General features: G+C 38.9%; 1 protein-coding gene across 3 annotated transcripts in view; it reads left to right on the top strand.

The window, feature by feature from the left end:
• Nucleotides 1-22792, top strand: part of DLG2 (discs large MAGUK scaffold protein 2) — a 1449547-nt gene that overhangs the window by 346053 nt on the left and 1080702 nt on the right. The window contains exon 1 of one of the 3 annotated variants that reach the window (XM_043528345.1): nucleotides 17786-17975. The exons of 1 other annotated variant lie outside the window; for it this stretch is intronic. In XM_043528345.1, coding sequence (XP_043384280.1) covers nucleotides 17856-17975 — 120 coding nt within the window. In that variant the 5' untranslated portion in view covers nucleotides 17786-17855. Of the gene's footprint in view, nucleotides 1-17785; nucleotides 17976-22792 lie in introns of those variants that run through there. One more of the 3 variants, XM_043528361.1, reaches the window with a different exon arrangement.

The raw sequence follows: 22792 nt of genomic DNA, 5'->3' as shown, positions 1-22792 counted from the left end.
GGGATGTGATGAATCTCTTAGTTGGATTAGATTTGTATAGGAATCCACTTTCAGTACAATTAGTTGGAATGTTCAGATAGTATTCTGAAAAAATACCGTTATCTGATATTTATGTGATGCTCTGATGAAATGTCCAATGAGCCTGCTCCTTTGATTGGACAACCATCATTCACAAGCAGATAGTAAGGCATATTTTGACACGTGGATTCCATTTGAATCAGTTTGGGAAGCGATGAGTGATAAAAAGCATAAAGTCATAGAAATGTAGGACTGGAAAATACCTTGATAGGGCCTCTAGTCCAGTCCCTGAACAGAGGCAGGACTACGTTTTTTTTTTTTTTTTCCTAAACTATCCCTGACAGGTGTTTGTCTAATCTTTTATTAAAAGTCTCCAATGACAGAGATTCCACACTCTCCCTAGGTAAATTGTGCCAGTGCTTAACTATCCTGACAGTTAGGAAGTGTTTCTTAATGTCTAACCTAAATCCCCCTTGCTGCAATGTAAGCCCATTGCTTCTTGTCCTGTCCTCAGTGTATAAGGAGAATAATTTATCACCCTCTCCTTTATAACTACCTTTTACGTACTTGAAGACTCTTATCATGTCCTCAGTCTTCTCTTCTCCAGACTAAACAAACCCAATTTTTTCAATCTGTCCTCATAGGTCATGTTGTCTAGACCTTTAATTATTTTGTTGCTCTTCTCTGGACATTCTTCAACTTGTCCATATCTTACCCGAAGTGTGGTCCCCAGAACTGGACACAGTACTCTTGCTGAGGCCTCATCAGTGCCGAGTGGAGTTGATAAATTACTTCTTGTATCTTGGTTACAATACTACTGCTAATATATCTCAAAATGATGTTCACTTTTTTGGCAACAGTTTTACACTGTGGACTCATATTTAGTTTGTGATCCACTAGAACCCCCAGATCCCTTTGTACTCCTTTGTAGGCAGTCATTTCCCATTTTTTATTTGTGCAATTGGTTATTCCTTCCTAAGTGTAGTTCTTTGCATTTATCCTTATTGACTTTCATCCTATTTATTTCAGATCACTTTTCCAATTTGTCAAGATAATTTTGAATTCTAATTCTGTCCTCCAAAGCACTTGCAACTCCTCCCAGTCTGGTATCATCTCACAAAAGCTTATGCTCAAATGTTAGTCTCTAAGGTGCCACAAGTACTCTTTTTCTTTTTGCAGATACAGACTAACACGGCTGCTACTCTGAAACTTTATAAGTGTACTCTCTCTGCCATTATCCAAATCATTCATGAAGATATTGAATAGAGCTGGACCCAGGACAGATTCCTGTGGGACCCCACTCAATATGCTCTTCCAGCTTGATTGTGAACCATTGATAACTGGGTTATAAAATCATGCTCAGAGAGTAGCTGTCCACTGTAGAAGTGCAGACCCATTACCATGGTGCTTCCTGCTGGCCATCCTGGAATTAGCTCAAGTCCTTTCTGTAGGGCACCCTCCTCCAGTGGTGTCTCACTCGGCATTACTCCCGCTTTGCTGTCTCCACCACTCTGTGACCCATGTCACTCCCTGGACCGCAGCTTCCTCTTCCAGGCACAGCCCTCCAGCTGTGCCCTGTCCATTGTCTTCCCTCCTTTTGGGGCAACGACAGTCTATAGTCCAGCCACTCACCTCGGTGGCCTGCTGGAGTCACCAGTCTAGTCCCTTTCTCCAGGGGCAAACTTCAGCCTGTGTTGGCTACTTCCCTCAGGGCAAGTGGGGACAGCCCTAGCACCTTATCTGCCCTTCCTCCAGGGCCTCAGTCTGGCAATGGTCAGTCAGAAGCTCCTTCTGCTCTGCTACCCTGCCCAGCACTGCTCTAGCCATGGTGCTCCTAGGCAGCCAGCCCTTCTCCCTAGCAGGCCAGGGAGAGACTCTCTCTGCTCTGTTGAGCAGCCCTTTATATAGGGCCCCTGCTGGCCCTGATTGGCCACTGCAACAAGCCACATCCCGATTGCCTCGCTTAGTGAGCCCTCCTCTAATTGGAGGGTTCTATGCAGGCTCCCTCTGGCCTGCTTTAACCTTTCCTCTTCCTGGTGTGGGGCAACCGACCCACTACATGCACCCAGCTTGTAGTAGATTCATCTAGGCTATATTTCCCTGGTGTTTTTTTATGAGAAGGTCATATGAGACCATATCAAAATCCTCACTAAAGTCAAAATAATCATATCGACTGCTTTCCCCCTATCCATGAGGCTTGTTACCCTGTCAAAGAAAGATATTAGGTTGGTTTGACATGATTTGTACTTGACAAATCTGTGTTGACTGTTACTAATCACATCATTATCTTCTAGATGCTTACAAATTGCTTGTTTGATTATTTGCTCCAATATCTTTCTGGGTACGGAAGTTAAGCTGAGTGGTCTGTAATTTCCTGGGTTGTCCTTGTTTCCTTTTTAGAGAGAGTGGCACTTCCCAATCCCCTGGGACCTCTCCCGTCCTCCACAAGTTTTCAAAGATAATGGCTATAATGGCTCAGAGATCTCTTCAGCCAGTTCCTTAATTATTCTAGGGTGTATTCCACCAGGCTCTGCCAACTGGAAGACCTCTAATTTGTCTAAGTAATTCTTAACTTGTTCTTTCTCTATTTTAGCCTCAGACCCTACCCTATTTACACTGATGTTCACTATATCAGTTGTCCAGCCTTTCTGGTGAAAACTAAAACAAAAAAGGCATTTAACACTTCAGCCATTGCTGCATTTTCTGTTATTGTCTTTCCCTTTTCATTGAGTAATGGGCTTCCTCTCTGTCCTTGGACTTCCTCTAATGAAGGGGTCTCAAACTCAATTTACCTTAGGGTCAGTGCCAGTCCTCAAAGCCTCCCCGCAGGTCAGTAATGTCACTGAAGATGGTGTTCAGAAACAAAAACGTTTATATTTTTATTTCAAATTTCTTAGAAATAATAAAACTGTCATACAACTTTATACAATTCTTCACCTGCCAGAGAGTTTTTAGTGTTTGCCAGACACTTGGCAATGCTTCAGTTCTGTCAGTTTGTTGATAGTTTGGCCTCAGTGACTGAGCAGTAGAAACCTTCAGGATTGCAGCAAGGTGGGCATCAGATAGTTGTGTTCGGTATTTTGATTTGATTTGTTTATATTCATTGTGGAAAAAAGTGACGCTGCCTCCATGGCTGACTCTGCCTGGCAGCTAATGATGCTGCCTCCATGGCTGACTCTGCCTGGCAACCAGTGATGGTATCTCTGTCCCTCTCCCCCAGCCAATGGGAGCTGCGGGAGGCGGCGCCTGCAGCAGACATTGCATCTCTCCTCCGCGGGCTGCAATGGGGAGATTCTTGGGCCACAGATGGCCCATGGGCTGAGACTTTGAGACCCCCTGCTCTAATGTATTCTGGTATTTTTGCAAAAAGTTTTCTTGTTACTCTTTGTGTCCGTGGCTAGTTTAATCTAGTTTTGTGCCTTGTCCTTTCTAATTTTGTCCGTATATGCTTGTGTTGTAGTAAAAGCTGATGGCAAATTGTGTAAAGCCACAATGACTGACTACTCCACGTCTACCATGAGAGCGCAAGTGGAAATCGGACATCCTCAATCTCATCTACACAATCTGCTAAAGATTATCTGGGAGCACTATGCTTTTTAAAATGGTAGTCCAAACCCAAAAATACACACTATCACAGAAATTTGTTTTAAAAATCCATTTTTTACATTAAAAAAAAAAAAGGTGAAATCCAGGCCCCACTGGAGTCAACGGGATTCCTTTGTCTGGGGGGATTCTTTTGACTCCAGGGACTCCAAAGGAGCCAGGATTTCACCCAATATATAGTATTTTATTTTTGGTGTGCTGAATACTGTAGACCAGATTGTGATCTCTTACACTGCTGGAGAACTGTAGTAACTCCAATAAAGTCAGAACAGTTACTCATGTTGTGACTGAGAATTGAGTTTGGCCCAGTTTTCCTGGGGTTTTTCTTTTTTTGGCTACTATATGAAATGGGTATGCTGTGACTTCTCTCAGTCAAAGAGAGTTAGCAGTAAGACTTAAAGTATTAAGGGAACGGGAACATTTTCCTCTCAGATCAGTATGGCTGTAGTCAAGGTTTGTATTCTGCTTTCTGCATGCACACGACCCCCAATCTTGTCCTGCATGTAAGGAGAGTAGGATACTAAACTTGAGTGCTACAGTATAGATCTCAGAGAAGAATTTTTCACTACGGGGTAATAAACTATTCACAGATCATCTTGTAACCAAATAAATTACCAAATGTATTGAGGATTTGTTGGAGGTTAGGGAAACAAAGAGTTATTAAAGCTGGTGAGCTACAGTAAAATGTCATTAGGGCAGGGCAGGATTACCCAATAGGCAAACTAAGCATGTGTTTAGGGCACCAGCAAAGCAGGGGGCACAAAGAAAAATGAGATTTTTTTTTAAAAAAGTTGATATTTGATATTTTTAAAAAAGCATCAAAGTAGTCATCATGGGAAAAATCAGAACTTTGTTAGACTTCCTTACACTCCACGACACTCTCTTTCCCCCATTTTTCTGTTCTCTTTTTATTACTTATCCCCATCTAAACGAGGGGGGTGTCCTACTAATGTAGATCGAAATAATGCTAGGAAATCAGATCCTATCATGTATTGCAATACATTTATGTTTTATTATTGATATAGTCTTCTGAGTTATACATACTTGATTCATTTTTTTCTTTATATATATATATATATATATATATATATATATATAGTATGTTGTGTAATTTGTTTTTTTTTTTTAAGTTCAGATAACTGAGATAAGGGGCAGGATAAAACATAACCAACTGAGTAGAGCACAGAAACGTAAACTGGCAGAAGAAAAGAAACAAAAAACTAGTGAATTTTCCAAAATCTTCCAAAGCTGACATCATTTTTCAAAGCCAATCCATCAGAAGCAACGTCTTCTCTCAGTAGCACAGACATCGTTCCAAAACCTGTAGGTGTTTCAGAGACTGACCCTTCTTCTATTGGTGAAACAAACACCATTCCAGAACATGTGGATGTGTCAGACTGTAACTGATCATCCTACTCCTGGTGGTAAAACAGACATTGTTCTAGAAGGTGTGGATGTGTCAGACTTTACCTGCTCATGCTGTAAATAATAGGAGAAAATATGCTGGTATGTGGGTTGATTTCAGTACCGGTGATGTAGCTTACTGGATAGATCGTGGACCAAATGACTGTCAGCACCACACTGGGCCATTTGAGAAGTCATGTCGGACTTTTACCAATGGCAAACAAACAAGATATTGTCCACAAAAAATATTTTTCGGCATGAAAGCGAATGGTGAGAAATATACTGGCTACTGTATTCACCATCAACAGGGTCTGTGTACTGTTTTGTTTGCAAACTTTTTGCATATAAACTTTCAACATCCCAGTTTGCTGCAGATGGATTTAGTGACTGGCGGAATACTGTTTTAATTGAACAACATGAAAATAGCGCTACTCACAGAGATTCAATGTTGACATATGTAAATCGAAGACAGGGCTTTGGATTGACACAAATTGGAAGAACAAATTAAAGAGGAGCGTGAATACTGGCAACATGTCTTGCTGTGTGTTATAGTTGTTGTTCAAACATTAGCTGAACGTGGTCTGCGTTTCAGGGGATCAAATGACACATTTGGATCATTGCAGAATGGAAATTTCTTGGGATTGTTGGAGCTTGTGGCTCAGTTTGACCCATTTTTAGCAGGCCGTGTCTCAAAATATGGGAATGCTGGCAAAGGTAACCCATCCTACTTATCCATGACAATATGTGATGAACTTATTGATCTAACGAGTGACAAAGTTTGTTCAGCTATTGTGGATGAAATAAGTATTGCTGGGTACTTCAGTTTATCTGTTGACTCAACACCTGATCTTTCACATATTGATCAATTGAGTATTGTACTAAGATATGAGTCTCCCACAGATGGAAAACCAGTTGAACGATTTATAACATTCCTCAATTTGAAAAGCCACACTGGTAAAGAAATGGCAAATCAAGTACTGCATTATCTGTGCCAAGGTTGCAAAATAGATTTCTCAAAGTGCAGAGGTCAATCTTATGACAACGCTGCCAACATGTCAGGACGTTATCAAGGAATGCAGAAGAAGCTTTTAGAACAGAACAAATATGCCATATTCATACCATGTGCTGCACACTCTCAATCTTGTTGGCCTCAGTGCTGTTGATTGTTGTCCGGTGGCAGTAAGATTTTTCTCAAGATTTTTCTCCAGTTACTTTATACATTTTTCTCTGCCTCAACACACCGATGGGCAGTTCTTAAAACATATTTGGGTAATGATCGTGTGTTGAAATCTTTCTAATACTCGCTGGGAGGCACACGCAGTGGCAACAAGTGCAATTCTGGAGTCCTACTCAGATTGTGGATGCATTAGAAAATATAGCTGAAGACCAATCACAAAAGGGAGAAACTATACAAGAGGCAGAAAACATTGCAAACAAGATGCAAGAACTAGAGTTTGTATTCATGTTGACCATGTGGAATGAAATTTTACAACACTTTCACCACACAAGTCAAGCTCTCCAAGAAAAAGAATTGGATATGAAAACATGTGCAGACCTTTGTCAATCATTATCAGACCACTTACACACTTTGAGGAAAGATTTGAAAAGATTTGAAGACCTATCAAAAGATAGCTTGCCTTATACTAACTACAAAGAAGCCCAGTCCTGCAAGCGAATCAGGAAAAAACAAGCAAATGATAGCAGTGCAACAGAAACAGCATTGAATCCTTGAGACATATTTTGCGTATCTACTTACTACGCTATAATTGATACACTTGAAGCTCATATGAAGAGGAGAGGTGTACAAAGAAGTATCAAGTAGATTTTCTCTTCTAAACGATATGGACTTATCTGATGAACAATATTCACAAGCTTCCCAAAAGCCAGTTGACTCATACCCTGTTGACTTGAACATGAATCTCTGTGGAGAAGTACGGCAGTTCCACTGTTATATGCGCGCAAAGTTTAATGAAACAGGAAAAATGAAATTCAGTCACATTGATCTTCATGACACAATACTGAAAGATGGAATACAATGTGTATTTCCAAATGTAGAGATCGCACTACATATTTTTCTAAAATTGATAATTACTAACTGCTCCGCAGAACGCTCTTTTTCTCAGCTGAAAAGAATAAAAAACCCTCAAAGAACAATGTGTCAGGACAGACTTGATTCACTTTCCCTATTGTGTATGGAAGCGGACATGCTTCATCACGTCAGCTTCGATTTAACTTATCCAGAATTTTGCAATCAGAAAATCTAGAAAGAAGCTGTTTTAATTTCAGCATACATGTAAGTTTTGTGTCATTTCGAAAAATAAAATTTTATTTTACGGTATAGTATTATTTTTATTTTGAATTACATATGGGGGGCACGATAATCTTTTCAGTGCTTAGGGCCTCTAAAGGTCTTAATCCAGCCCTGCATTAGGGTATAGCAATAGTTTGCAGTTTAGAGGGTCTTTTAATTCCAGATGTTCCTTCATATTGTCAGGTCCTCGTTCCATTTAACTCTAGAGAATACTAAGAGAGAGAGAGAGAGAGCGAGCAACTTTGAGGATAAGAGTGCAGGCATTTATTGCTATTAGAAGTTTACTGTGCAGTGCTTGATATTTAAAAAGATACCATTTTAACCTGCTGCTAAAGGCTGAATATTAGAGCTGGTCAAAAAATTTTTGCTGGAACAATTTTCTAGTGGAAAATGAAGTTCAGTCTAACTCAAAATGTTTCACGGAAATGTGTCAATTTCAATGAAATTTTAGATGTGAAAATTATTTCATCTTGTTTCTTTTTGATGTTGAAATGCTTCATTTTGATAAAGTAAAAAGTTTCGTTTTGACTTTGTTTTTGAATAATTTAATTTAAAGTTGTATAATATATTAAAATAGTTTAATATACCATAATTATATAAATTATATATCTTATATTTAATATTTTAAAGTAATGTCTTGGTCTAGGCTTTCTTTTTGCAATTTGGATAGTTCTGGACTGACAGTTTTTGAAAAAAAAAATCCAGTTTTGCCAGGATATTAATAGCTTAAAGACACTATAATTTATACTGAACTTTTCAAATTAGTCAGCTGATCTCCTTGGTCTTGGTAATAAGAATGACAGATTGTGGTGAGGCACTTCATAGATTCGTAGATTTTTAAGGTCCGAAGGGTCCATTATGAGCATCTAGTCTGACCCCTTGTATAGCTGAGGCCTTAGAACTCCCCCAAAATAATTCCTAGAGCACATCTTTTAGAGAAACATCCAATCTTGATTGTAAAATGATCAGTGATAGAGAATCCACCATGACCCTTGGTAAATTGTTCCAGTGATTAATTACACTCACTGTTAAAAAAATTACACCTTATCTCAAATCTGGATTTGTCTAGCTTCAGCTTCCAGTGATTGGATCATGTTATACCTTTCTCTGCCAGATTGAAGAGTCCATTATTAAAAATGTGTTCCCCATGTAGGTACATATAGATTGTAATCAAGTCATTCTTTAATCTTCTCTTTGTTAAGCTAAATACGTTAAGCTCCTCCCGTCTATCACTATAAGTCCACTTTGTCACCTATTTTGGGAATTTAAAAATATTAAAACATTAAACAAAAAATTAGCTAAGTTTAAATTTTTAAGGCTAGAAGGGACCATTAGACCATCTAGTATGATCTCCTGTATATCACAAGCCATTAAATTTAATTCACTTGCCCTTGTATTGAGCCCAATAACTTGTGTTTTTCTAAAGCGTATCTTCCAGAAAGGTATCCAATCTTGATTTGAAGACTTCAGGAGATGGAAAATCTACCACTTCCCTTTGTAGTTCGTTCCAGTTGTTAATCATCCAAAAGTTTAAATGTTGTGCAGTTTTGATTTAGTTTTTCAAGTACTGATAAAATTCAGAATAATTTGTTACATGTCTTGTTACCTAGATTTGTGGTTGGTATTCACTGACATTTGAGGCCGATAATTGGTGTCCAATGAATCCAAAGATTTGTCACATCCAAAATAGAAACTGGGGCAAAGTATTTCTTGGCTTATGGATGTTCATCCATTGCACTCTCCACAGCTTGTACAACCTGTTGCAGCTTTGCTTCTTAGGGGGAAAATATCGGGTACACGTTTAAAAAACATGACCCTGTGTGTACGTGAAAGCATAGTGCACACATTAGAACAGATGTTACAGAACTTTATCTCATGTTTTTCACTTTGCCATCAACTCCTTTTTTAATTGTTTCCTCCCCTAATATTATTGTAGAAGGAATAAAATACTAGCTCTTTAATATATACAGTGTTTTATCAAGTACAATACAAAATAAAACAGGTTCTTTATGAAGCTTTAGGAAAACAGTAGTTTGATTTTTTTAAAATGTATTTATTGGAGGAAAAATAGTCATTCTTAAAATAGAATTGTTATAATTAAAAAATCAATGCAGTAGAACACTGGAGGTCTACTCTTCTTTCATTCACACGGTTACCATGGAAATATGGATGTTATGCTTAAATGCACTAGTTTAGCTATAGTTCATAAACTAAAAGAGTAAAATGTTAATTCACAATTGTTGTATCAATGGCAAATCATAAAAACATTTATAAAAATTTTTTCCAGTATTTTGAAACAACCACGGAAAATCCAAATTTTATTTTTGGCTAAATAATCATAGGTTTCTAACCATGTAGGTTTTCTGATGTCTCTATCTCTTTCATTGGATTGACTCACAGAAGGCCTGAATTCCTTAAGGGCCAAATTCTACAAGTTCGCAGACATGCATTTTAAAGTGACTGCACAATGTAAAGATCAGACTGTCATGTTATAATGAGTTATGTAAATAAATCTTGTAAATTCCTCTGTGCTCAGGAAAGCAACGACCCCTCTGCACACCATAGTGGATGGAGGAGCTTGTAACTTTTGGGAGTTGTGCTGATGGAGTTTATAACGGCCCATGCAGCTTCAAATGTTTTAGTGCTCTCTGAGGATGTTTGAGCTTTGAATCTTTACCATGGATTTCCTTGTGGTTATGGCCCCATATTGTAGTACAGATTGGAAATCACTTAGGAAAGTTGACAGCATTACCAACAATGTTAGTGTTTTGTTAAATTCACCTAATTTGTGTAATTGACCTGCACAATCATAGAATATTAGGGATGGAAGACACCTCAGGAGGTCATTTAGTCCAATCCCCTGCTCAAAGCAGGACCAACTCCAACTAAATCAATGAACAATGAACTTTCATTGTTGAGAACAGGAACTTCAAAAGTAAGAGTGTTATGTGGCATTGACATTATTTCTGAATCTGGGGCTACCTGCCTTTTTGAAGGATATTGTCAGATCATAAATTCAGTGGGGAGGCTGCTATTGTCCCTTAGTCACTGAATACAATATGGCCATGTGAAGGCTGCAATAATAGAGATTAAATGGACGACCTCCAAAGCGAGAAACAGGAGTCACCATCATGTGAACTGAAGAGCTATGTATTTGTAAATATATGCTGACAAGTAGATTATAGATAGAGTTGACCAAAAATTTTTAACCAAAACTTTTTCTCGGTGAAACTGTAGCTTTTGCAATGATGAAACATTTCATCAATTTGGGTTGATTTTGGCAGATTGTTTTGGTGAAGAAGAAGAGAATTAAATTAAATTTAAAAAATCTCTGAAAAAATGTTTTGTTTCAACATTTTTGAAATGAAACATTTTCATTTTTTGTTCAAAACAATTTTTATTAAAAATGCCCTTCTAATTTTATTTTAAAAAACAATAAAAAATGTTTTTAAATGGTCAAAATCAAAACTGAACCTAAACCATTTTTTTGAGTTCTTGATTTACTGAACACTTTGAAAAAAATTGTTTTCAATTTTACCCAAAACTAATTTTTGTATGATTATTATTTTGAATTGCCAGCAAACCAAAAAATCCAGGATTTGCTCAGCTCTAGTTACTAGTACACACTGAGGGCCAAATGGGGCCATAAGTTAGTTATAGAAGCCTTATTCAGGTGCCTTCTGAAGCCTTCTGCTACCCCTTTCATTCTGGATCTCTGTTCCTTCTTTTTCACTGTTAAGTTTTATAGCCTGCTGACACTAAGAGAAGCCCATTTCCGTGAAGTGAGTTGAAGACATATTGCTCAGGACCACTGTTTAAGACCAGGACATTATTTATTTAAAACTTGGTTTTTGCTGCCATTTGCTTTCTTTAGATCTACCTATAAATGGATTTATGGCATTGTTTTGAAATTCTGCAAAAAGAACAGGAGTACTTGTGGCACCTTAGAGACTAACAAATTTATTAGAGCATAAGCTTTCATGAGCTACAGCCCACTTCATTGGATGCATAGAATGGAACATATAGTTTTATATACACACACACACACACATACAGATAAGTTGGAAGTTACCATACAAACTGTGAGAGGCTAATTAGTTAAGATAAGCTATTATCAGCAGAAGAAAAAAACTTTTGTAGTGATAATCAAGATGGCCCATTTAGACAGTTGACAGGAAGGTGTGAGGATACTTAACTTAAGGAAATAGATTCAATATGTGTAATAACCCAGCCAATCCCAGTCTCTCTTCAAACCCAAGTTAATGGTTTCTAGTTTGCATATTAATTCAAGCTCAGAAGTTTCTCATTGGAGTCTTGTTGAAGCTTTTCTGTTGCAAAATTGCCACCCTTAAATCTTTTACTGAGTGGCCAGAGTGGCTGAAGTGTTCTCCTACCAGTTTTTGAATGCTATGATTCCTGATGTCAGATTTGTGTCCATTTATTCTTTTGCATAGAGATAGATTCAACATGTGTAATGACCAGCCAGCAATGCCCCTCTGCCATGTACATTGGCCAAACTGGACAGTCTCTACGCAAAAGAATAAATGGACACAAATCTGACATCAGGAATCATTAAGTTACTTTCCTTAAGTTAAGTATCCTCACACCTTCTTGTCAGCTGTCTAAATGGGCCATCTTGATTATCACTACAAAAGTTTTTTCTTCTGCTGATAATAGCGCATCTTAACTAATTAGCTTCTCACAGTTTGTATGTATGTATATACTCAAATAAACTGGTTAGTCTCTAAGGTGCCACAAGTACTCCTTTTCTTTTTACGAATACAGACTAACACGGCTGTTACTCTGAAACCTGACAGTTTGTATGGTAACTTTCAACTTATCTGTATGTGTGTGTGTGTGTATATGTATATATCTTACTATATGTTCCATTCTAAGCATCCGATGAAGTGGGCTGTAGCTCATGAAAGCTTATGCCCTAATAAATTTGTTAGTCTCTAAGGTGCCACAAGTACTCCTGTTCTTTTTGCGGATACAGACCAACACGGCTGCTACTCTGAAACCTTTTGAAATTCTAACCACAAAGGCTTGGTTCATAAAAATACATATATTTTATATGGAGAAGAAACTGTTTCCAAGTAGATTATGTTTTTCTCAAATATCCCATCAAACCCTTTCCTTTATACAACCACAGAGGAGAGAAACCAGTAAAATGGTGATCTAATCAAGAGTGGGGTATTAAGTACTTGACAATCAGACAATTGTGTATTTATCAGCTTCCAGAGGAAAAAAAGAACCAAAGCACTATCAGGGAAGGCTGTTGCTTAAGTTAAACCTGCCCAGGGAAAAGTCTTCATTATTTACTGGCCTGAAATGCAAGAAGATATTTGCCATAGCAACCTTTACATAATAATGGCAGGGTGTCAGGAATGCCTTTTATATTACTGAAAAGGGGTAAACTGTGAATAATTTATTCAGCCCTCTCACTCTGGAAATTTCAAGATTCACTCAGTTCAAAACACTATTTTAGCACCTCTGCTTGTCGCAGTTTCCCTTGCTTCATTATGGATTTATAACAGAGAATCTAAATGCCCTGTGCTGCAAACATTTACTGCCACTACCATAAGTAGTTCCAAGTGCTCAATAGCAAATTTGTACAGAATCAGGCCCCAGATTAGTAGTTCCTGCAGCAAGATATGGTTTTCCATAAAAGCCCTGTGAACCCATGCTAAGATGGACCTGAAATCTGTAGCAAAACACTGTTTTTTCTGCAACTCCTTCCCACTGACATGAACAGCATGTTGAAGTTTCTGGCAAAACAATGTAAAAACTGAAAATATATACTGTATGAATTATATCAACTTCTTTAGGTTTTAGTCATAATTTTAAATTAATTGTATGCTTTTACCAGTTCAGTCACAGCAAGCCTGTGATCTTGCACTATCTCTAAAATACTAACACAGAGCTTGTTTCCCTGCTGGGTTACTCCAGTTTTACATGGGTAGGCTTCCATTGAAATAAATCGTGTTGCACTGGTATAAAACTGGAGTCAGGCAGGGGAGTTGTTACAGTACTGTAAAGTAGGTGTGTTGCAGTAGAGTTGATACACGAGTGTGAAACAGGAGATACATAGGTGAAGCAGTGCTCTGAAAGTAGAATTGATCCAAGGAATGGAAACCCCTACCTTATGAGAGGAGACTCAAAGAGCTTGGCTTGTTTAGCCTAACCAAAAGATCGCTATAAATACATCAAAGGGATAAATACCAGGGAGGGAGAGAAGTTATTAAGTTAAGCGCCAGTGTGGACACAAGAACAAATGGATATAAACTGGCCATCAGCAAATTACGGCTGGAAATTAGGCAAAAGTTTCTATCAGGAACTTCTGGAACAGCCTTCCAGGGGGAGCAGTGGGGGCAAAAAACCTAAGTAGCTTCAAGACTGAGCTTGATAATTTTATGGAGGGGATGGTATGATGAGAGAGCCTACAATGGCATGTGGCCCATTGGTGACTGCCAGTAGCAAAAATTCCCTACAACTGGAGACAGGATACTACATGGGACAGCTCTGAGTTACCACGGAAAATTCTTTCCCATATATCTGCTCAGGGTCTAACTGATCACCATATTTGGGGTCGGGAAGGATTTTCCCCTAGGTCAGATTGGCAGAGACGCTGGGGGGGGGGTTTGCCTTCCTCTGCAGCATGGGGTATGTGGACCACAGCTGCTCCGACCGGCTGCCCAGGGACCGCAGCCTGGGGCCGCGGACTGTGGCTGCTGCGGCTGGCTGGGGACCGCTGCTTGGGGCTGTGAACGCTCTGTCCATCCGTCCTGAGACTGCTGCCCGGCGCCGTGGCTGCTCCGGCCAGCTCCCCTGGGATAACGGCCCAGGGCTGCGGACCACGGCTGCTCTGGCTGGCCACGCAGGGACTGCTGCTGGGGCCAGCAGACTGTGGCTGATCTGGCCGGCTGCCTGGGGACCGCTGCCTTGGGGCTGGAGCAGTGATTGGTGTGGCTGTCCCAGGGACCACCTGAGCAGCTGGCCCCAGAACCAGCTGGTTGGGCGGCCCTGGGGTCAGCCACACTAGCCCCTGCAGAAGTCACTGAGGTCGTGGGAAGTCACAGAATCCATGACTTCTGCAACCTCTGTGACATACAACTCATAGGAGTTGTGTGGCTAAATCTCCAGGTTGACCTTGAAAAATCTCCACCATTGTGTCTAACTCTCTGCTTACATCATAGCAGAGAGCATCTCCTTGCCCATGCTCTGCTCCCTTTGGGGAAGGACGCTATTACTTTTTCTCTCTTGTTGACGAGAAGGGTGAGGATGTCTCTTCTCAGTTTGCCACATTCCTCCTATACTATTATTATATACTGCATTACTATGCAGTTCAGTCTGCCTGATCCTAAGGAGAACAGGCATATCACTTATTTCAGCAGTGTTGTCTCCCAGTCATCGAATGGAAGCAGAGCATGCTCAGTACCTCACAGGATCGAGGACTCACTCATAGGGCATTTTGCTTCTTCTGCTTGAGCCCACACAGAGCAAGTACAGTGTCAATCAGAGTGCCTCCTTTTTCCTTTCTGAGAGGTGTATGATCATAAAGTAATGGCAACATTTCACAGCCAAAGATAATTCCACTGTAGCCTCAGAATATGCAGGGCCCTGCATATTGTGCCTCTGTTTAAAAGGGGTCTATATCTATCGGATACAGATACTTCTGTGGCTTTTTGGACTCCTAGCTTCCAGTGGGGCTCTTTCCTGAGGTCTTGTGTTTAAAGAAGCCCTGACGGCTTCAGTGAATTTTGACAGCTCTGGCAGCACTTCTGAATGTAGAGATTTTCCCGTGTTGTGGACTTCCTGTTATCACCTTTGTGCCAAGGGCAGTCATCATAACCACCATTAGATGCTCAAGACAGGGGCCTAGGCATTATAAAATAAGTTCATTTCTTGAAGAGAGCAGTGCCTAAAAAAATTAGATTATTAGACTAAGAAATGTACATGCTACAGTGCAAAAATGCTACAGGGATCAGTTTGTGTAGCTTCATGATCCAACCCCTGCCACATATCCAACCCCCTCATGTTGGTTTCCTTGGAGGTTTTGATTCTCTAGCTACCAGTCTTCATGTACCAATTGGCTAACATAGGAACAGGAGTCTGTTCTCTATGAAGGTCAGGGTCTTGCCATTTCCTGGAAGACTTCCTTTCCCCAAACATCTGAGGGCAATGTGAGTTGTAAAGACTTGGGGATGGTACTTTGTATCATTTGCTATTGCCCTAAATATCTCTTAAGTAGGTGATAACTTAGGAGTCATACAAGATGCATTTTTATGTCTACACTGTTTGTTTTTCTTTTTGTAAGATTGCTATTTTCCTGTTTTGTTTTTAATTTTGAAATGTTAACTTTTTAAGACCATGCAGTATAAGGGTGATTCAAAGACTTTGCCGAAAGAAGTCTTCAGTAATCCATTTGGCAGAAAGGAGGCCTCTGTCCTGGCCTAAACTTGATTTTCATATGCATCTACATGCTTGCCTGATCCTTGCCTAGACGCAGCTTCAGGTCTGTACATCTATTCATCTTTGCTTTTTTGAGTCAGATTCCTCTGGTGGATCACAATTCCCCAAGATCTGTGAATTTTTTCAACGAATTAGATGCCTAATTTTAATTGTTAATGTACAGTACTGAGAAATAAACCGTGATTTCTTTTTCTCTTTATTTACTTGAAAAGTGAAGGAGAAATACGAAAATTAAATCTCCAGTATTTTTTGTTGAGCAACATGTTACTATGTTGTGGCTCATTTATTGGGAATTGCTGCAGCAGAAGTCCGTGAGCTACTGTAACTTTGAGATGTGATAGCGATATTGACCAGGGCAGCTAGATTCCTGTTTAATTACTAATAAAAGTTGTAGAATAAGTTTTGTTCCAGAAGTCATTGCTTATGCTTGTGGTTGTGATTAGTAATGAGCTATATTTGTATGACAGACATAAATGGGAATCGAATTAAGTAGCTGTTTTAGGATACAGTATAGAGTAATATCTAGCTTTAAACACCATTTCCTTTTTCATTCCTAATAAAAGGCACAAACAATGACAGACTAAAAATAGCTGTTTACTCAAAATTGACGACAGTGTTCTCGTGCTTGTCATTATAGAGAGGCTGAAAAACCTGCTGTCTTTCCCCTTCCCCTAATTGTTCTTCTTTAAATGCATGTCTTTCTGTTTAAGCTTCTTCACCTCATTGCCCACAAACAATACTCCCTGACTTTGGCAGGGTTTCAGTATCTCTGCAGATTTCTGGTAGGTTTATGTAAATCATTATTTTTAAAAATCCTAAAAGTCACTGAAGATTTTTCTATTAAGTTATGCTTATCCTACACAAATTGCTCTGTGCTGATAGGGAAGGTGGTAGTAAAGCCTTTACCACTCTTTTCCTCCCACAGTTATCTGCTGCAGTGGGGAGGGGGAGGAAAGTCTTTTCCGGTTTTATTTCTGAAGACAGCTTCTTAATCCAGTGTGAATGTTCGTGGTTTCCAGTGCTGGAAATGAAGAGTTGGATCCTTGCTTTGGACTTCATGTCCTTTCAAACCAGTAAATAATCAGTTAATTGGTAGCATCCTATGGCTGACAGGAGTGACAGGAGTGATTTGATCTTATTTTTGTGCTTGTGAATTAAGGTTTAGCCTTCTGGCTAGATTCTGGGTTTCATCTTTCTGGAAGATATCTGAACATTATACATTCAGAGTTAGTAGTTGCGAAATGTGAGGTACAATCTTCACTAGGATTCTCTGCTTTCATTTTAATTTTTCTCTGTCTGTAATCCCAGTCGGACAAGAAAACATAGCTTTTAAAGTCTATGGTCCGTGTTCTTAGCTAGGAGCACAAGGAGATTCATGATTTTTATAACTAGTTCATTGCATTTTTATTGAATGAGGGTGAAGGAGTAGGTGGGACTTTTTAGCCATTTTAAAACAGATTAGCACAGTGGACTGAACTTGCATTTGAGGAAACATTAATAAGCCAGCCAGCCAGCCATTGTCCCTAATCAGAGACTGTATTTGTAAGTAGAACGTGTTGAATCTGTAATAGTTGATGACGTTGTCTTTGTTAAAAGGCATGCTGCATCTTTAACAAGACTAGACAGAAACATTGAAGAATCTACAGTAAATCTCAGAACAGAAAAAGACTCCTTCCTTCATTTCCCACATGTAAAATTTATTCCATTGGTAAAATATTTTAAAAAAAAACATCAAAGCCATACGGAAATATTAGTAACTGGTTAAATTTTAATTCCTCACCTTTCCCCTCTGAGTGAGTCTTTGCCCCCTCCCCCCTTTTATATTCTCCCCAAATTTAAAATGCTGGAAGGAAAAGCAACTGATGTCTAAGTTTCAGATGCCGAATTGTCTGCTAATTGAAATTACTGGGCATAATGCTATATATAGCCTATGAAGAGATATATAGCTTTCAGTCAGTGCCTTCAAGACATGTCTGTTTGTAGTCAGAAAAACAGAGATCAATGCATTTTCAAACTGACAGAGAGAACGGATGCTCCTTAGTAGCACATGCTCAGGATCGTGTGTGTTCCGTTTGTGCAGAGCAGAGAAGCTGAATACTGGTCCATATGCTCCTTGTTTACTGCAATGTTTTTTGCATGTTACTGTGCACTCCGGACTAACGTGAAGGTAAGAAGAGATGAGACAACAATGTGGCAGAAATGTACATGTAAAAGCAGCTGCAGAAAATGTCTACCTTGTATTGCTCAGTACTTTGGAATTGCTGGCTGAACAGGCATATTATTACAGGTGGTTGTGAAGGCTTTGTTTTATTGTGTCTATGTAGCTTAACTAGAGAAGCATGTTTTAATTTTACAGTATAGTGACCTTCAGTTTTAACTGTTTGCAGTTCAGGTCCTACCTTTGTCTGCTATGATAAAAATGTTTTGGTAATGTCCAGGTAGGCCAGAAACAAGAATCTAAGGGCTGTTTGTGGAAAGCTACCTAGAATTCAAATACTCTTCCCTCTACTGCCTCCTCCTTACCCTTATTCCCAAAGTGATAAATCGGCATGTTTTCTTGTTGATTACTGTCTGAGAGCCAGGGGTCTTGTTGTAGCTGTATTTTCATCCAGATTTGTTTTTAACTTGTCACCAAATCCATACAAACAAATGATAAGAAATGTCCTGAGAATTAAAAAATATATTATTACTCTGCAAAATGCTAAGGAAAATAGTCTGCTGGCAGCATCAATCTCATGGTCACTGTTAACCAGCTTTTGTCACTCATGTTTGCATTTTTTGCTCTGTTAATTAGCCTTAAAACTTCAATATAAGTTGCTAGATTTATTCCCTTGTCAGCAACTAGGACAATATTAGCAGAAAGGATCACTGACACTGTATTCAGCTCTGAGCCAAGCAAGTGGGCCAGCTGTGGGAATCCAACTGCATAATTTAAATGAATTACAGTCTTCTGTCAGCATATTGGGGAGGTACTATTTGCATTCTGATTGTGTCAGGCACAGTGGAGTGTTTCTTTCTGGGAAGGAAAGCATTATGAAAGAAAAGTAATAAAAATATTTAACTGGATCAATAATTGTAAAGAATATTTGGGTTTTAGACTGCTTTTTAACATCACTGTGAATAAAAGTAAGCTTTCTTTATGTAGGCTTGGTATGAAGAACAGATTTGATAGTGGAATGATGATCTTTGTATTGTTTATTAAGTCAAAAGGAATTTTTGGTCATTAGAGTTTTTTTTTTTAAAAAGGTATCATTTCGTCTACAACTTGCGTTCTGGGAACATAATCCTGTAAATGTAATCAAAGTGTGTGCTGCAGATAGTTCTACTGAATTTTCAAGACTTTGCTTTTTATTTCTTTTTCATTAACTTTTGGAATCCACTTTCTTCCCCACGTCTGACAGGGAAGATGAAAAAAATACAAATTATCTTTGACTACTTGGACAGCAAGCCAACATGTATAGCTATTAATTTTGAATGCCACTGTCTTATTAAAAATACAGTTACTTTTTTTTCTTATGGTTTTTCTGGAAATGTTTCTGGCAGCAAATTATACCCACTTTATATGCTCTGTATTCTATGCAGCAAATTGTCAATAAACAATAAAAATATTCAGAGACCAATTATTCTCTATTGTTTAAGATCATCACATTTCTCTAACTGTGTAGAACTGTATTGAAGGTATTCTGCTAAAATGGTACTGATATTGAGACATGACTTTTCAGTCTAAATAACAATGGATACAGGAGAAGTTGCAGTAACGTTTGTAATTGTAAGTTTCACAAGGTAGGCACTTTATAAGTAAGTACTATGGTAACTGTTAGTCTCATGGGTTTAAATTTAGAAATGCCTTTACTTAGATTCACAGACAGGGGAAAATAAGGGTTACTACACAAAAACTCTGACCAGATCCTGATGTGTGTTTTTGGATAAGTACTGCTTAACTTGTGGGAACTTCTTCAGCTACTAAATAGCTAGGTTTATTCATTTGCTGTACAATATCAGCATACTGAATATTATTTATATTTATTCTGAATGGATTAACTTCAGATGTTTCTATTTTTCATCTAACACATCAGTCTTCAAGTTATCCTTTCATGGGAATAGCAGTATAAAAAGCCGCATAAAGTTCCCAGATCACTGGGGTAGCTGATCAAGTGGCAGTGATTACCACCTACGTGTGCAGTAATATTTTTTTTATTTTCCTATTTTATTTTCCCAAAATAGGAAATTACTTATTAAATAGGGTTTTAGTGAAAGGCAGCCCCCCACCAATCCTTCTAAAACATATTATACAGCATTTCTGCAGAATTCTGGTATTATTAAATTGGTTGGCACTAACATGATCCACAGCTTTATGGGTGGCCAAAATAAATGCAATGCATTATAAAACATCTGTTTCCAGTTTTGTATTTTCCCCCCTTTAAAGGGATGGAAAAATCCAAGTGGTTCTCAAATATTTTAGTCTTTAAGTCACAATATAGAATTAAATTGTAAGTACATACTGTTACAGCAAGTAGGCTAGCTTTAACTAAAAAGTGAAAAAGAAAAGAGGTTGGGTCTGTTTCTGGTGGCAGATGCAGGTTATGGTGCTGTAAGGATCAGGTTTTTAAGTGCAAGGCAGGACTCACGGTTCTTGATTTCAAGTCTGGGTGAAAAGAAAAGGAGTACTTGTGGCACCTTAGAGACTAACCAATTTATTTGAGCATAAGCTTTCGTGAGCTACAGCTCACGGATGAAGTGAGCTGTAGCTCACGAAAGCTTATGCTCAAATAAATTGGTTAGTCTCTAAGGTGCCACAAGTACTCCTTTTCTTGTTGCGGATACAGACTAACACGGCTGCTACTCTGAAGTCTGGGTGAGACCACCAGCATGAACGTATTTGACATATGTAAGCTAGTAAAAGGAAAAGTAGGCTCCCCCTTGCATTGTCATTCAAAACACATTTTTGCAGTTGACTAAGGAATAGTATTGACCAGGAACATCTACCTTCTTGTATAAATAACTATTTCTTTTTGCGTGTGCAGCAGTGAAGCAGCAATGCTTAATATATATGGGAGAAAGATGTGTGAAAAGCTGTGAGCAAAAAGTCTTTCTTTTTAAGAAAATTTTCAGAAAATTTTACTTCAGGTAAAAGCATATAAAACTTCACACAGTTTCAATTTTAAAATGAAAAGAAACAAAATTATGTTTTGAATTTAAACTTTGTGCTATTAAAATATAAAGTCTTGTGGGATGATGTATAAATTATAAGATATTTTGTACTTCAGCAGGAGATGTCATCGGAGGCTATGTAAGAGGACAGGTTTAAATTAAAGTTTAAGAGCAATATATCCAAAGACAGAAACTTATAGTGGTCATTATAAAAAGACTGGATACTTACCACATGTGGTAGTTACACTTGCCGTTGTAGCTGCAACATTTCCCATCCAAAATACAGCACAATGAACACCACAAGTGTTGCTTGATCATAAATGTTTATGGTTAGAATTGTGCCCATTGTATAATAGTCACCCTTAAAATATTTCCATTCTTGTCTTAGATAACTAGTGTATGTTTTCACAGTATTTACAGTATTCTGTGTATAAGTATAGGAAGTGTTGTGGATACTGAGGTCACGTTGTATAAGGCAAGACTGAAATGTTTTTACAGGTGATGCCTGTCAGTGTCTTAAGTTATTTTGCTGAAGTTTGGGGCTAAAATCCTGGCCCTGTGGAAGTCAGTAGGAGTTTTTGTAATGGTGCTCTTGGCCCCTGGCTGAAATTTAGTGGGTTGTTTCGGTTTTATTTTTGGCCAGCCCTCTCCCAATACCAGGACACAGGGGAAGGATCTAAAAGGAGTCAGGATCCTGAGGCTGACAGGTCCCCAGGGCCAATGGGAAGAGGCCAGCACTCCAGGTCAGTTGGATTGACAGGGCAGGCAGGCCAGTGAGGGAGTCAGGAACCCAGGGCCCAATCTCCATGTGAGCTGGGGCTGCCAGGAGACAATAAGGCAGAGCCAGAAAGAGTGCAGCAGCCTCGAGCTGAGGAGAGGATCCGGAGCAGCATCCCGGAGGAGAGCTGAGCTGGAGGCCAACTTGATCTCTTTCTTTGAGAAGATAACAGATTTTTTTGGAGAAAGGAAATGCAGCAGATTTACTCTACCTGGATTTCAGAAAGGCATATGATACAGTTCCACATGGGAAATTATTAGTTAAATTGGAGACGATGGGGATTAATGTGAAAATTGAAGGGTGGATAAGGAACTGGTTAAAGGGGAGAGTACAACGGGTCATGTGAAAGGTATACTTTCAGGCTGGAAGGAGGTTACTGGTGGAATTCCTCTCTGGACCAGTCTTATTTAACATTTTTATTAATGACATTGGCACAAAAAGTGAGAGTATGCTAATAAAATTTTTGAATGACACAAAGTTGGGAGGTATTACCAATATGGAGGAAGACCAGAATATTATACAGGAAGATCTGGATGACCTTGAAAACTGGAGTAATAGAAGTGGGATGAAATGTAATAGAGCAAAGTGCAAGATCACACATTTAGGGACTAACAACAAGAATTTTTGCTATAAGCTGCGGGCATATCTGTTGGAAGCAACAGAGGAGGAGAAAGACCTGGGTGTATTGCTTGATCACAGAATGGCAATGAGATGCCAATGTGATGTGGGTCTCTCAAGTAACAAGGCAGGACCATGATATCTTCAGTCATTTGTTCCTATCACACTTGATATGTGTGGGGAGGCCATCAACACAACTTTCTCCATTTGAGGCACTTCATGTTCAGAATTCATTTATCACAGTAGTGAGCCATGACTTGAACTTCAGGGTCTGATGTAAGGCACATTATTTTGTGGTGTGTTCAGAGAGATATCCTACAAGTTAGCCAGTACTCCTAAGAGATGTTGAATGCCCTTAATTCTCATTTAAGTAGGTGGGAGTTGAGTGCCATTGGTGGTTCACTCCTCTGTGTCAGCAACTCTTGTTAGACCTGACA

The sequence above is a fragment of the Chelonia mydas genome, chromosome 1 (assembly GCF_015237465.2).
Source record: "Chelonia mydas isolate rCheMyd1 chromosome 1, rCheMyd1.pri.v2, whole genome shotgun sequence".
Lineage (NCBI taxonomy): Eukaryota > Metazoa > Chordata > Testudines > Cheloniidae > Chelonia > Chelonia mydas.
The sequence above is the reverse complement of the archived record's forward strand: the minus strand, read 5'-3'. Positions and strand labels throughout refer to the sequence as shown.